The sequence below is a fragment of the Cynocephalus volans genome, chromosome 1 (genome assembly GCF_027409185.1).
Source record: "Cynocephalus volans isolate mCynVol1 chromosome 1, mCynVol1.pri, whole genome shotgun sequence".
In the NCBI taxonomy this organism is placed as follows: Eukaryota; Metazoa; Chordata; class Mammalia; order Dermoptera; family Cynocephalidae; genus Cynocephalus; species Cynocephalus volans.
In genome coordinates, this window is record NC_084460.1 from 261,923,731 (window position 1) to 261,938,874 (window position 15,144).

At 33.8% G+C, this 15,144-nt stretch overlaps 1 protein-coding gene across 1 annotated transcript in view; it reads right to left on the reverse strand.

Moving 5' to 3' along the window:
* Positions 1-3,231: 3,231 nt before the first annotated feature.
* STK17B (serine/threonine kinase 17b) overlaps positions 3,232-15,144 on the reverse strand; it is a 32,996-nt gene continuing 21,083 nt past the window's right edge. Inside the window, exons 4-8 of the mRNA XM_063099575.1 lie at positions 13,111-13,255; positions 11,176-11,302; positions 9,517-9,565; positions 8,152-8,331; positions 3,232-5,424 (exon numbers count right to left, since the gene is read on the reverse strand). Coding sequence (XP_062955645.1) covers positions 5,142-5,424; positions 8,152-8,331; positions 9,517-9,565; positions 11,176-11,302; positions 13,111-13,255 — 784 coding nt within the window. The 3' untranslated portion in view covers positions 3,232-5,141. The remainder of the gene's footprint in view (positions 5,425-8,151; positions 8,332-9,516; positions 9,566-11,175; positions 11,303-13,110; positions 13,256-15,144) is intronic.

Below are 15,144 nucleotides of genomic sequence, written 5' to 3' on the forward strand. Positions count from 1 at the left end.
ATCTCATCACCTTCTCTGCCATTTTCTGTCATCAATCATCTCGCACTCTCGTGCACTTCAGTTGCTGCTTCCATGCAGACTCTTTCTCCCTCTTTCTCCCTCTTTACCTACAAACATTTTCAAGTCCAGCCCATCCTAAAACATTTGTTAAATACTCTTCAAATTATAGTTCTCCTTTTTCCTCAGACTTCTTGGAAGAATTATCTATACCTGTGGCCTCTACTTTCTATTTTCTTAACCACTTGCCATTCTAGAGAAATTGTATGTCCAGTGACCATTTCTTAGTCCTCTTCCTCTCGGAAGTCTGCTTGCTAGACAAAGTCAATTCAGCTGAGACTCATTTTTCCCTTAGCTTGTGACATTGCATTGCCCTATTTCTTTCTGGCCTCTCCTCGCGTCTTAATCATGCTAGATCTGGGAGAACCAGTTAAAACATCATTGCAATAATCTACTTTGGGGTTAACAAACTAAATGCCCTATTGTCTGTTTTTATAAATAAAGTTTTATTGGAATACCCATTCGTTTGCATATTGTTTATGGTTGCTTTAGTGCTCCAACAGCCAGTTGAGTAGTTGTTACAGAAACTGCCTATCTTGCAAAGCCTAAAATATTTAATAACTAGCCCTTCATAGAAAAACTTTACTGACCCCATTCTAAGTGATGTTGACAATATGGATCTAGATGAAAGACTGCATACTAGTAAGAATCAAGAGATGGACTACATTTATTAAGGAGATGTAAGTGATAGAAGTCAATGACTGATTGGAAGAGGTGCAGTAAGGACACAAAGTTTTTAGTGACACCTAGAGATTTCCAGTTGTGATGTGTGGGTGAATACTGCTGTGTTAACTAAGGGAGGTAACAGAGTCAGGAAGTTTGGGTGAGGAGGTGATTTTACTTAGAGCTATTTTACAATTAATGATATTAATACTGTATCCAAGTAAAGATAATACATATAACTTCAATGCCCAGGAGTAGTATCTGGGTTAAAGAGAAAAGTCTGGGTATGCCTAGGTGCCAGAATAAGAAAATAAAATGTGGAACCTAAAAGGGAAGTACTTATCATTTGGAAGTTTCAACACATACCAATTTCTCCTTCCTACAGATTCAGTTGTCAAGTTCTGCACACCATTGCTCTCATCACACTTCATACCCCTTACATGGTGACTTTATCATGAACAACTGACTTGTTATTTACAGATTCTGCATTTGTGAATTCACCTACTTGCTAAAATGTATTTGTAATACAAAATCAACACTCACGGTAGAAAATCTGAGTCGCCTGACACAACTCGCTCTCAGCTGAAGTTGAGCAAAGCAATGCTCTGCCCTTTTATTTCAGCTCTTATAGTGTAAAATATCCTTTTGTGTTCTATTTAGTGTCTTTTTCTTTTTGCATTTTTATGCTTTTTGTTGGCGACTTCAATTTAAAATGGCCCTGAAGCATAGTACAGAAGTGCTGTGTAGTGTTCCTATGCACAAGAAGGCTGTGATGTGCCTTATGAAGAAAATACATGTGTTAGATAAGCTTTGCTCAGGTAAGAGTTACAGTGCTATTGGCTGTGAGTTTAATGTTAATGAACCAACAATATATGTTAAATACGGTATCTTTAAACAGAAACATACTTAAACAAGGTTACCTGTTGATCAGCAGAGATGCGTAGGAGTGTAACCACATACTTCCCCTAGGAGCATGGCTGTGGGAACTTTATAGAACGTAACTACCACAAATAATGAGAATCGACTGTACCTTACTCCACAACCAGATTATAAACTTCTTGATGAATCCCTTATTCATCTTTTGTGCAACATGCAGCACATTGCCATTCATTGACATTTCTATTACCAGAGAACAGACCTGCTTGTTTTCAAATTTATGCGGCCTTTCTCACAGACAGGATCTAATGAACACACCTGTATTGGAAAGTTCAAAGATGACTGGGGCCAAAGGCTAGAACATCCAGGCAAGCTTTTAAGAACAACAAATTTAGAAATTCTTTAAAAGAAATGACGGCCACAAATGTAAAAAAAAAGTGCTTTTTAATTTTTAGCCAGAAAGATCATTAAGTTGGTGTAATAAAGTTGTCTTTTTTTTTTACTGGAGTATTCATAATAATGTCTGTCTATATGCCTTAAACAACATGATTATTTAATGAAAGTTAAGATGGCAGGACAGTTGTAATTTGCATAAAATTTACAATTATTGTCCTTTAAAATACTTTCATAAAATTATAATTTGGTAATAATCCCCCAAATTGGAAGTCAGATAATTTTAACACAATTTTGAAATTAAAGTACAATTGTTTACACAATAATGAATATGGACAAGTCTGCAAGTCAGATATCAAACCGAAAATTCAAAAATAAAGAGCAGAAATGTAAACAGTTATAAAATATCAACATTTATAAATGTTGCTTAGAACAAGACTATTCAAAGTACGGACCATGAATTATCTGTGACCCATCCAAAATGAAAGAAAGAGCTTATGCCAGAATGAAAATCAGTTATGTCACTAATCACACTAGTTCAGCTGACTTTTTTTCATAACAAGACTTTCTTGATAGAGGAAGCAATGTGTTGATTTACATTCCGGCACAAGCACCTTATCTCATTACAGGCTGGAGAACAGGTACTGCTTACTTCTCTTAAAGTGCCATTATAATTTCACTGCTCAGAGATAGGTTAATTTTACTGTAAGGAAAAGAATTAAACTGACAATTTTTATTGTCATCTATACATCATCTATTTTTAAATCCCATCTATCCAGAGATCCTATTCAAAAAGCAAATTAAACCTTATAAAATCATCACAATTTAACATTTGTCATATGTTTAAGTGTAACTGACATCTACCCATTCAGAGGGGTTCTCTAGATTCCCACTTTAGTGAGATGCATCTACTTCTGATAGTTTGTTTTTATTTTTCAATCTTGGGAGAAAAAGAACTGAGTCATTTGCTAATAAGATCTTTTAAAAGAGTGGCTTATTTTCACATTTCAATAAGCGAAAATATTTTAAAATGCCTTTATGAAAAGATTGGATTTTTATATTCTTTGTGCAACCACTAGTTGCTTCTTTATGATAAAACTTAATGTTAGGGGAAAAGGTATAGAAATTTACAACTCTGTGTTTTCCATTAACTAAGGGGAAACATAAACTATTTTAAGATTACTCAGAGGAAAAGAAAACTGGTATAAAATGTTTTTTAAAAAACTACCTTATAACTTAAAATTCAAACATTACTTGATTTTTATTTTTTGGTATGGCATAATTCCTCTAAAAATTTACAAATATAATACGGTCTTTGGGAAAAGTAATCATTTCCTTCTTCTCCAGTGGCTTACTGAGCTTTATCTGCATTATCTTAATACTGAAGGCAAATAAACGGACAATCAACAATTTTAGAAACAACTCATCAGTTTTAGATATACAAGAGCTCCATTTAGCTTCTGCAATGTCTAGTTTATTGGACCAATAAACTACTTCTTAAAAGAATTTAAATGTATATTTATATGTCATAAGAGAGCTCCTTAGGCACCTGAGTTGAGCACAATACACCAGAGCAAAGAATCTTTAAGAGAAAGTTGTCTAAAGACTATATTTTATCAATTTATACATATATACATACACTTATACACATATGCACACACACACACAAACGTACAAGTAGAAGTAACTTTTCCTTAAAAAATGTTGATATTAAAATAATTCACCATTTAGTCAAATAAAGTGACCTCATAGTTATTTAAAACAGTTTTAAGTTATTACTGAAGAATTTGAAGTCTTATCAAAAGTTTGAGAAGTTAAGGTTTTCGAGTAATACATGATTCAAAGGGGAGACACCAGGTTGTTGATTTTTTGTTTTGTTTTGCCAAAATATAGTTTCTTTTGATACAGTAGCATGGTCATGAGATCACAATTATCTTAAGATAATACAACAGACTTTTTAATGGTCATCAGGCGGAAACTCACCATAGATTGTCCAAAAAGAAGTAAATTTCCCCACTATTAGGACTGAACACAGTCACTGGCCACTAGTCAAACATTCTGCTCTCTCTAGACTCTTACTTTCATTGGTCCCAGCAAAAGACCACACCTAGAGGCCACTCTGCAGATGGCCTTACACTGAGCCTCCTCATGCACTAGGAATTTTACACAATAAGCATTAAACTATTACACATCATCATGTTTATGATCACATCAACCTTGCTACTGCTGACTCTAGCAATGTGTTAACAGTCCCACTGGTGCTATGATACTTTTTAGGCATTTTTTTAGAGCTCTGAATGACTGGCTTGTGTTCATACATTTGACTGACTAAAAACAGAGCATATTTAGTTTTATCTAAGTATCTTCTACTCCAGAAATTCTGAAGGATGAGAAACCTCTACACTTGCATACCATCTGCTTTCCAACTTCCAGGCTTTACTAGATCTGAAGTATGTTGAGAGTAGGAAAAAGACATTTAAGTTAAAAAAAATAAAGCCATGCTACTCTTTTCTCTGTTTCAATTTGTAGAAAATATCCCTGATCAGGTTTCTAACTTCTATGCTAAGGTTAAAGGACCTCTCTCACATAGCAGACCATATGAATTAAGAATCTTATACAGTTCCAAAATATTTGCAATTGAAAACATTTTCAATTGCAAAATGTCTCTTGAGCAACTATAAAGTAGTTTATATTTTGGCCTAATCTTTACACTGTTTTCCTAAACAATTATGTCAATAGAGGCATGGCATAGGACTCACTTTAGAGAGAGACCCTAAGTTCCATTGTCTTCATTTTATTCAGTTTACACTGACCACGACATAACCCAAACCACTTTTTTTTCCTGATATATAAAACATTTTGATAAGTTCACCTGAACTTGAATTCTTTCATTAACATGTAAACTCACATGTACAATTTTATTTTTTGTCATATATTTAAATATTTTTTCTCCTCTGTAGAGCTATCTCAGGATAGGATATGATATTATGCTAGCAACTAGTAACTTAGCATTAAAACACTTCCCTAAATTCTTCTATGCAAAAGTGCATTTATAATATAAACATGTCAAATATGAAGCTACAAACCACGATCTCACACTGGAGTGGATTTAAAATTTCAAATTCAGTCCAAATAAGTCAAAGAGAAAAGTGCTAACAGAGCAAATCTGAAACAAGTTCATGTGGATTGGGCAACGAGTCATCGAAGCGAAATCTTTTGGAAACCATGCTGCTATCCTCTGGGATATTTTCTTTGTCTTCTCGATTACCACAGGTTCCATTACAAGAGGATTTAGAAGTCTTGTCTTCAGAGGACCTTACAGTATGATCTTGAATTTGGGAGGAACTTGAAGTTTCTTCAGGGTGAAACAAGTTTTCGAAGTCCCATTGTTGTAGCCAAGAGTGAGAGAGGCAGAGTTCTGCTGTTGGTCTTTTCCTTTTAGAAGAAAACACCAAGGGAAAATTAAGAACTAAAAATAAAGTTGAAGGTATCTTCGGTTTGACAAATTATAGGCATATTTCTCATTTATTATGAGAATAACACATACTCATAGTATAAAATCCAAATAGTACAGAAGAGATTAATAATGATAACAGCAATTAACATTTAACGAATGCTTAGTTATACACCAGGGACTATTCTATATGCCTCAAATATATTATCTGTTAATCACAAGAAACCTAGGAAATAATAATACTATTATTCTCCTCACTTAACAGATATGAGAAGTAGAATATAAGAAGTTTAAATTTTGTCCCAAATTTCCTAACTTGTAAATGGTACAGTCAAGTGGAACCTTGACTCTATAGTCTGTGCTTTAAAACATTACACCATGTTATTGCACGTGAAGGTAAAAAGTAAAATTATTTGTTCTGTTCTCTCATTCCCCAGTCCTACCTCCAGCTATCTACTCTATACATATATGTACGTACACACACACATGCACACAACACATGCACAGGTTCCTTCCCACACTCCACATATTTCTGCAATTTGCTTTTTTAAACCCACTCAACAATGCGTCTTAAGCATCTTTCCACATCAGTGAAGTGTTAACATATTCATTAACAGCTGTTATTATTTAGTACTCTTCCAAACAGATACAACATAATTTATTAAACCATGTCCCCACTGAGGCTGCCAGCATTTTGGCATTACATATAACACTGTGATAAACATTGAGAAAATGTTTTTTGGAACTTCTCTGATTATTTACACAGGGTAGATTACCAATAAAATTACTGGGTCTTTATATTTTTAAAAGGGGAGCTTAACTGCCCTCCAAATAACTTCCAATACTCAGTCTTACCAATATCTTCTCCAATATTATGAAAAAAAATAATCCAAGTTGTCTTATAGCACTTTCATGGTTTTACTTTTTGAGCATAAATCTTTATTCCATCATGAACTTATATTTATATAAGGAGAGAGATGAAAACAGCTTTATTTTGTCCAATACACCTTACATGGAAAAAATTTTGAGTAGACAAAACACTAGTTTCTCCAGTCAGAAATCCTGACTCTAGTCTGCCATTGATTAGAAGACAATGGAAACTGCACTTAATTTTGAGACATTTTTACTGCGGAAGGAAATACTTGCCTTATTTTCTAGGTAAATGATAGATTTTTTTTCTTAAACAAAACTGACCAGTTCAAGTGAAAGATATTCTATAAATATAGCTGGTAAACAAACATGTTATCAGATTGCTTGCTTCAACTATACCTGAAGACACAGAATAAAGAGTGAAAAAAAATCAAGGAAAGTTTAGCCTTTGCATTTCCTCATCACCTCCAAGCCTGATACCTGCTCAGATGTGAATTCACAGTGTTTCCTACTTATGATTGCTGAAAGAAGGAAAACTGGAATACCTAGAATTTCTTTAATTCTGACATGTGCTGAACATTCAATTTATCATAGAGTTTACAGAGGAGAATCTAGTCAAAAAGCTTGAGAACATATATTAGCTTAACAAATAAAAATTAGTCAAATGATAAAAATCTCGGTTTTACGAACCCTTCGGAGGAAAATATATCTAAATAATTTATATTCTCTATTATTATTTTGTGTTCTTAAAAGCAGTTAGGGCTAACTCTCAAAAGCAAAGTCTAGTCTTCAATGATGTTTGGCCAACACTTTGCATTTTTAAATTTTGTTTTCTATTTTGAAAGTAATATGATCAAATACCACAATTTTTCAAAAGGAGGGAAAGCTCCCACCTATACTTATAACTACAACCTTAACACAACTGCCATTACCATTTGGTGTATGTTTCCTTAGACTTCTGATTTTATGTTCAGTTTTTTTTCTGACTATGAAATAATTAATGTACACTCATCATAGAAATTTTAGAATCAGGTAAAAAATATTTAAAATAATGAAAGTTGCTTATAACCAGAAGCAACTACAGTATTATTACGTTTTCTACTAAATAACCTTCATGTCCAAAATATAGCCAGTGAGAGTTTGTTTGAACTTGCATTTAGCCAATAAAATAATTAAGAAACCTGTGAGTTTTTTGTTTCTTTTTTTTAAGCAGATAAAGAAAAGGAGTCCTCAAGGAGATTAAGTGATTGTCAGAGATGAAAGACTCAGAAAAGTAAGGAAATCAGGATCCCAGCCCAAGGCACAATATATCACAATTTCTACATTTTCTGTAGCCAGACTATTTTAAAGTAAATAGGGCTTCTCCTCTCCTTGCCTTGAAGTTGCCAATGAGTAAGAGTCCTCAACCATAGTTTCAAGACCCTTCTTTAGTAGGCTGCCAAAGGGCATCTGATCCTTCAAGGAATGACAATCAGTAATTTCTACTTGTAGCATAACTATAATTTTTAACTACAAATCCTTCACAAAAAAGTCTTATAACCAGCCATGTTTACTATAAACTTTCTATTTCTAATTCTTCTAGGGAATTTCAGGGATTAGTAGCAGGTTGAGAGAGAAATTATCCACATCTCCTTGCTCCAAAATTTCCTATTATCTTTTTTATATTTAAAGTTACGTATTTATTATTTAAAGATCTTTCATACCATTTCACTCCACATTTAACCTGAAACTTGAGCATACATCTAATAATATTATACTATTTTAAAATGTATTTTTCTTAATAGACATATATTATTTATTTTTTAGTAGTATTTAAACAAACTAATATTATTACTTACTCTGGATTTTTTACTAAAAGGCTCTGGATAAAGTCTGTGGCCAGATGTGAAACTGCTGAAAAAGTTTCTTCTGAATAATCTACATTAACTTGAGAAATATTTAGGTATGTTTCTTGATTGTCTTCTCCCACAAATGGTGATGTATGAGTTAGCAACATATATGCTATTATTCCAATATTCCTGAAAAACAAGGGAGAAGAGGAGAACTTAAAATGTGTATTAATTTTAAAACATTTATATAAAGTACAATTGGATACTCTACAGATTCCTGTCCTCAGAACTGGTACAGTTAAACTACAGACTTTAATTGCTTTTCAAAGTTCCTGTAATATACTATTAAAACTAAAATAATTGTATTATCTCAATGTTTGCCTCACAGAAAAAGAATACAAGGGAATGCATGTGTGTGTTATATAATATAATGTGTATGTGTGTGTGTGTATGTATCTCTCATATCTACAATCTACCCTTCACACAGACACCTGTTGACTAGTACATGAAGCTGCTACGACAACTCCTAAATGGTGTCCAATGATACAGTAATGATCTGAGATAAAAACAGGGCTTCTGTACAAATAGGGGCTGCAAGTTTGGCAATGCACAAAGCTGGGCCAGCAGTTTTCCACTGCAAAACTTTTCACAGCCTTAAATATGTTAAGAACAAGTCTGGCACTCAGGAGCCAGAAAAAGATAATACAATACATGTTTCGCAAACTTATTTGGCCATAGGATCTTTTTTCCTTGGCAAACTCATTAGCAGTTCCATGAAACAGAGGGAATAAGTCTGAACTCTTCCATTTGAACTATGGAGTCAGTCCCGCACTGTTGTCCCAACTGAAGTTCCAGTATGAATTCTGGTTCTAGTCCCTATCATGTTCTCTTTGTGCTAGCCACAAAAACTCACAATTCCCTGGAGATGTACTCTCACAAAACTGAACTTTTGTGTTGACCTGACCTCATTTTTCTGCTTAGCAAATAACTTCTCCTAACTCTTCTAGACCTAGATCAGATGTCTGCCATTGCTAGGTGGGCCCTAACAATGCAGTATCTGCTGCTTCTATTCTTATTAAGCATTTTACCTTAAGTACAGAACATGTACCACTGTACTGTGGTTACTTTGTTCTTTCACTTAGCTGAGTCTTCAACAAAGAAAGGCATTTTCCTATTTATATCTGTACCTTTGGCTCAGAGCTAAGTGTCACTTAAGAAGAAGGAACAAGTAAATATTTTCCTGTGGCATAATAATGATGCTCTAATAAAATCTTTTAAAGAAAGTCTTATTATTTACACCTGGAATGAAAGAATCTCAGAATATACATTCCTCAACTTTCAATAAAGTCATTCAGGTAACTAACAAAATCTTACCACATATCTGTTGCTGTGGTAATAGGATCATAGTTCAGAATTTCTGGAGCTGAAAGAAAAAGTTCAAATTTTATACTGACAAATTTAAAACATTAAAATTCTATTAAATTAGAACTGGATTTAATTTTGGAAAGTGGAGTGATATAATATCAATAGAAATTTAGCATACTATTAATTATCCTGTTATTGGACATTTAAACATATCTAATATTGTGCAAATTATATGAGCAGTTTGCTCAAAAACACTGCTAATATTCTTGGAGTACTGGTTGCTATATAGTTTAAAGAAACACAACTCATTAAGATGAGTCTCAGAAAAAGCAATTATGAAAAAGTAAAATGTTAGAAGCTGAAATCTTTTTAAAATTCCAGTTTTATTACTTTGTTAGGAATTAACTTGCATTATTTTATTACACTGATATGTTTTTCTTTTCAGGGTAAATACAATCATATGCATTTACAATGACATTATGAGCAAATTATGCTTCTTGGAAATTCTAGATTTTTAAGTAGATTAAATATTCCTCCTAAATTACCAAAAACCTAATTTCCTACACAATTTATTTCCTGCTGTCTCTTCCTCTACCAAAAAAAGTGCAAAATAAATTCTCTATACCTTCTAAACATTAGCCTGTATTGCAAATCAGTAGAGTCCAAACTAGAATTTATGATTGAAAAATAACTTGTTTCATAACTTCTCCAAAGAGAAAGTGTTTCCTAGAGCCTAACATTTTTGTTAATAAAGCCTTTGAGTCATATAAATTGTCAGCCTCTGTTAAACTACCTACAACCTTTCATGTACTTTTGTGAGCTGTGTTATCAATAATTACAATCATTTATTCTTGGACACTACAGCACCCTATTAGCATTCAAATGTTAGTAATTTGCTTTACTTTTGCATTTTTGGAGAAAGATAGCTGCCTAGCTGAGTGGCACCTGTTCTGTTTTTCTGCATCTTTTCAATGCCCGCATAGGAATATCAATATGAGCAACAAGAAAAGGCAAAAAGATTCTTACTATAAATTCAAATATTTTAAACTTATATGCTGCTTCATACAACTTCAAAATATTTCATATGCCTAAACCAATTTGTTGGCTTAGTACAATATTCTTCGATTACCTACTTACTCATAGGTTCTTTTTGGCACCCTTCTTCAAAACCCTCCCCTCGCATTTTAAAGCAGCAGCAACAAATAACAAGGAGTTGCCCTGCTGACAATTCCTACAAACCTGAAGATATTTGCTGCAAACAGCTTTGGAGTTAGGACTGACAGAAGTAGAAGTGAGATCTATGCAATAACCAGGGTTCAAAGGCAATCTATGGGCTATTTGATTCTCCCACTTTTTCTCTTTTCCAATTTTTCTCCTGTTCCCTAACATTCCTCTTTCACATTTCATCCTTACGTACAAAGCCTTTATACATAAGCATTAAACTTTTGCGCTTATATATGTTCAATGTCCTGTGAATTGTTGTGAATGTTTGTAAATACTCTTATATTTACGACAGTTCATTTAAATGTGTCATAGACAATTTTCGATGCATTAAAATACCTGAACCAAATAAATCCTGGAATTACATGCTTTAAAATACAGTTTTATAAAGGTATCATTTAAATAATAAATTTCAAAATGGTGTAGAAAATGAAAGGAAATTCTTACCTAAGTATTCTGGTGTTCCCATGATTTCCCGAAGTTCACATGCATTCCCTATTTTTCGAGACATTCCAAAATCTACAATTTTTATGTCCCCAAGAGGGTATATGCTGCTCAATAATATATTCTGTGGCTAAATAAAGCACAACAAAAATAGTAAGTAATATATAATAAAAGAATAGTAATCTCAGATTGGAGATAAATTCAGTGGAATTTATTGCTTAAGCTATTATATATATCATTGAATCATTAATCGAACATTTACTGAATTACTATTTAGGAGGAGCTATACATTCAATGATGCATAAAGCCAAAAACACACTCAAGAAGGATTCTAGGTTTGGAGGGAAAAGATGTTAGATGGATGGATACATGGATAGATTATAATATAGAACACTGAGTACAGACTACCTAATTCTGCCATAAGAAAGTCCAAGAAGGCTTTTCAGTAGAGAGGATGCTTAAGCTGAGTCTTAAAGGATAAGTGGGAGTAAACCAGTTAGAAAGGTGCTCTGGGGAACAGCATGGAAAAAGGCATGAAGGAATGAACACACACATACATTTCCAGAAACAGGAAATGGTTCAGTATAGTATGTTGGTTCTGAATAAGCTGAGTCCGATTGTTCCCAGGTTTTTAGCTTAGACAGTAACATGCATGGTATGCTTCACCATTGCCTCTGAGGACCCGTGACTTTGTTTTATTATTGCAAGCCTATGGCCTATTACAAAGTTCCCCACTGCTGCCATAACCCACACACTGCTCCCAAAGTCTGTGTGAAGGATCATACCAGTCTCTTAACTTCAGGAAAATCTCATGGCTGTTTATTATTAAATCACAGAGATCATTGCAGGAGAAAATGTAAGGGTAACTAGTTCTGTTGTTGTCAACTACAGTACTTATGGTATATATGCCATCCTTGACTTCACATGGTATGTGATACACCTGGGTTGTCTTTAGCAGGAAAAAGACCCAACAGGAAGCTGATGGGAGCATGATTATACTGGCATTTACTCTGCTGCTTTTTTTCCAATATCTTATCAGTAGGGGAACTGGTAGAAATGCTGGATGGTAAACACTGCACCCCCTCCATGGGGCGTGGGGTTGGGGGAGGCCATACAAAAGAACAGATATTTTTTTTAAAGGGGTAAGAGAAAGAAGAAAAGAGGAGAAGTCTACTTTGAGAAATGTAAATTTTAAAGTTTCAACAAAACATCCAAATGTTATCTAATCTGCAGTTGAAAAAAAGAATCTGAAAATTAGGAGAAAGGCCTGGATTATAGGCAGAGATTCTGGAATTATTATTATTATGGAAGTGGTAATGGAAGCCACAGGATCATGCAGGGAGACTGTATACAAACAAAGAGAAGAGTTTCACATTCAAAAATAACAGACAAGTGGACTCAGATTTTAAGGTTGTCTGGCGGCTGCGGAGGAAGGATAAGGAGAAAAAATAGTAACATGAGAGGCTGAAGTTTCAGGGGCTTAAGAAAGGAGCCTGAATGATCTGGGAAAAGCCAAAAGACTGAAAGCCCAAGAGAAAGATGAATGAGTATAATGAAAGCAAAGGAATGAGGATTAGAGGGAGTTTATCTTCAGAGATGGAGATCAGAATCGAGTATTTCAGAGGTAGACAGTTTTAGAAAACAAGGTCCAGAATGTGGCTGGTAAGAGTGGGATGGAGGGGAATGATTGTAGGATTAGAACATACAGGAATGATGCATTTTAATAGCTCAGTGATTAATTAGAGCTGCTCACACATACAGTCTTCTCCTATCTGCCAATACAAAATTAAGTCTATGTAGTACATAGGAAAGTAAAGGGCACACCCAGTGCAGTCTAGACAACTATGATATGACTATTGATTCACGTCAATACCAGCTTGCAACTGCACATACCAAGAGTGGAGAAGGTACGTTATTTTAAATCACATGTTACCTTACCTTTAAATCAAGGTGTACAATGTTATTCTGATGTAGATAATAAACTCCTTCAAGTATTTGTTTAATGAGTCTGATAACGTCATTTTCTGTGACCATTTCAGCCAGCTCAGGTAAACACAGGTTGAAAATTTCTCCACCTGCAGCACTGAAATAAAATTTAAAGATAAAGAAACTTGAAAAATCATTTACGTAAAAATGATAACTTTTAAATACTGTATACCTGTTAAGTAAATGACCTAAAGCCACCTAAACTTTAGTGCATATATATACACTTAAGGACAGGGTGGGGGAGGGAGAGTGATCTTTAGGGAGGAAATAAATGACAAGAATATTTTCAATTCTAGGTACTAATATGTAGATTTTTAATAAATAAAATAAAATTGCTTTATAATCCAATGATGTAGTTTGCCTTAACTCTTACTGTTTTTTAAAAAAGTAGTTTATATAAATATATATATATGAATGAATATCACCTATTTTGATCCTCATGACAATCATGTGAGGTAAGTGGTTATTATTCCTATTTTACAGATGAAGAAACACGTACAAAGAGATTAAGCAATTTGTAAAAGGTCACACAGTAAACAGGGGGCCAGAATATGAATCTGCATAATATGAGTAAGACTCTGCATTTGTAGCTAATGTCCTGTGTATGGCAGCTTCACACAGAATACTTGAGGCCAGAACCTAAAAATATATATATATATATGAGGGTACTACAAAAAGTTCATAGAAAGATGAATATTATCTTTAAATTCTATTTTTCCATGAACTTTTTGAAGTACCATCAGGTATGTATGTGTATATAGACATAGATTTTTTTAAAAAAAGAACTGAAATCTAAGGAATTCTGAAGAAGGTATAGTGAAAACTCCCTAGGTTTGGAATCAAATGATCTGAATTTAAATCCTAAATCTGCTATTTACCACGATTACAATTTAGGGTCAGTCACTTATTTGAATTTCTCCATCTGTAAAGCAGATATAACTAAAATCAACAGATCTTTTTGAGGATTAAATTTAAATAAAATAAAATTGGCCAGGCAGACATCATGCAAAAAAATCTAGATGGCTATTCAACAAATTTACAAGGTATGTTTGGGAATACTCAAGTATATTCTCTGTGAAAAAAGAGAAAATCACTCACTTTAGAAAATACCATTATTTTTATTTCTTTGATTCACTGCTGTATCTACAGCATCAAGAACAGTGTCTGGCATGTTGTAGGTGTAGTAGGTATGTGTCTGTTGAATAAATGAATGAATGATGGAATAGGCAGTCATTCTTCAAAGGGGCTGAAACTGGGACTCAGAAGTCTCAGTGACTGCTAAAAGGAAGAAACGTGTTATATGTATTAGGAGCCACGAGAACAAAAAATAATGGTGGTTTCAAATTTGAGTCCCAAGTTGAAAATCACAAGGACTGATATGTCACATTGAATCGAGTCATCTGTACAGTGTGCCAGTCAAAAGCCACAGGGATTTGCTGCTTTATGCTTTATTTATGACACTGCAGGAAAAGCTCTGTAGGATAGCTCATAAGGAATATGCGTGAAGGCTCCAATCACATACACTTCATTTCAGTGCAATCCCACCCACTGAAAGTCCTCAAAATTCATGGGAAATTAGCTTTAATATCTGTCTCAATATAACATGGTAAAGACAATCTGAGTATTGAAAATTTTAGTTTGCTATTAACTTTATAGTTGTAAACTCCAAAATAAGATATAGAAAGACTATATTAGAAATTCACATTTTTTAATACCTAAAAAAGAAATAGATTAATCTTCATAAATATTTTATATAGACTGCCCTGGTAGCCCCTTGGTCTGCATGTCAGTATTTACTTGTCACACACTCAAGATCTACTGAGGGAAAAGTGGGAACCCACTGTACAGGCTGGCACGAACCCCTCACTAAGTCCTTTCATGGCTACATTATTTAGTTGTAACTAAACAAATTCACTCAAATCAGAAAGTGGTCTAAATATATTCCTGCAAAGACACTTGAGGTGATATTACTAATAATATTTTATT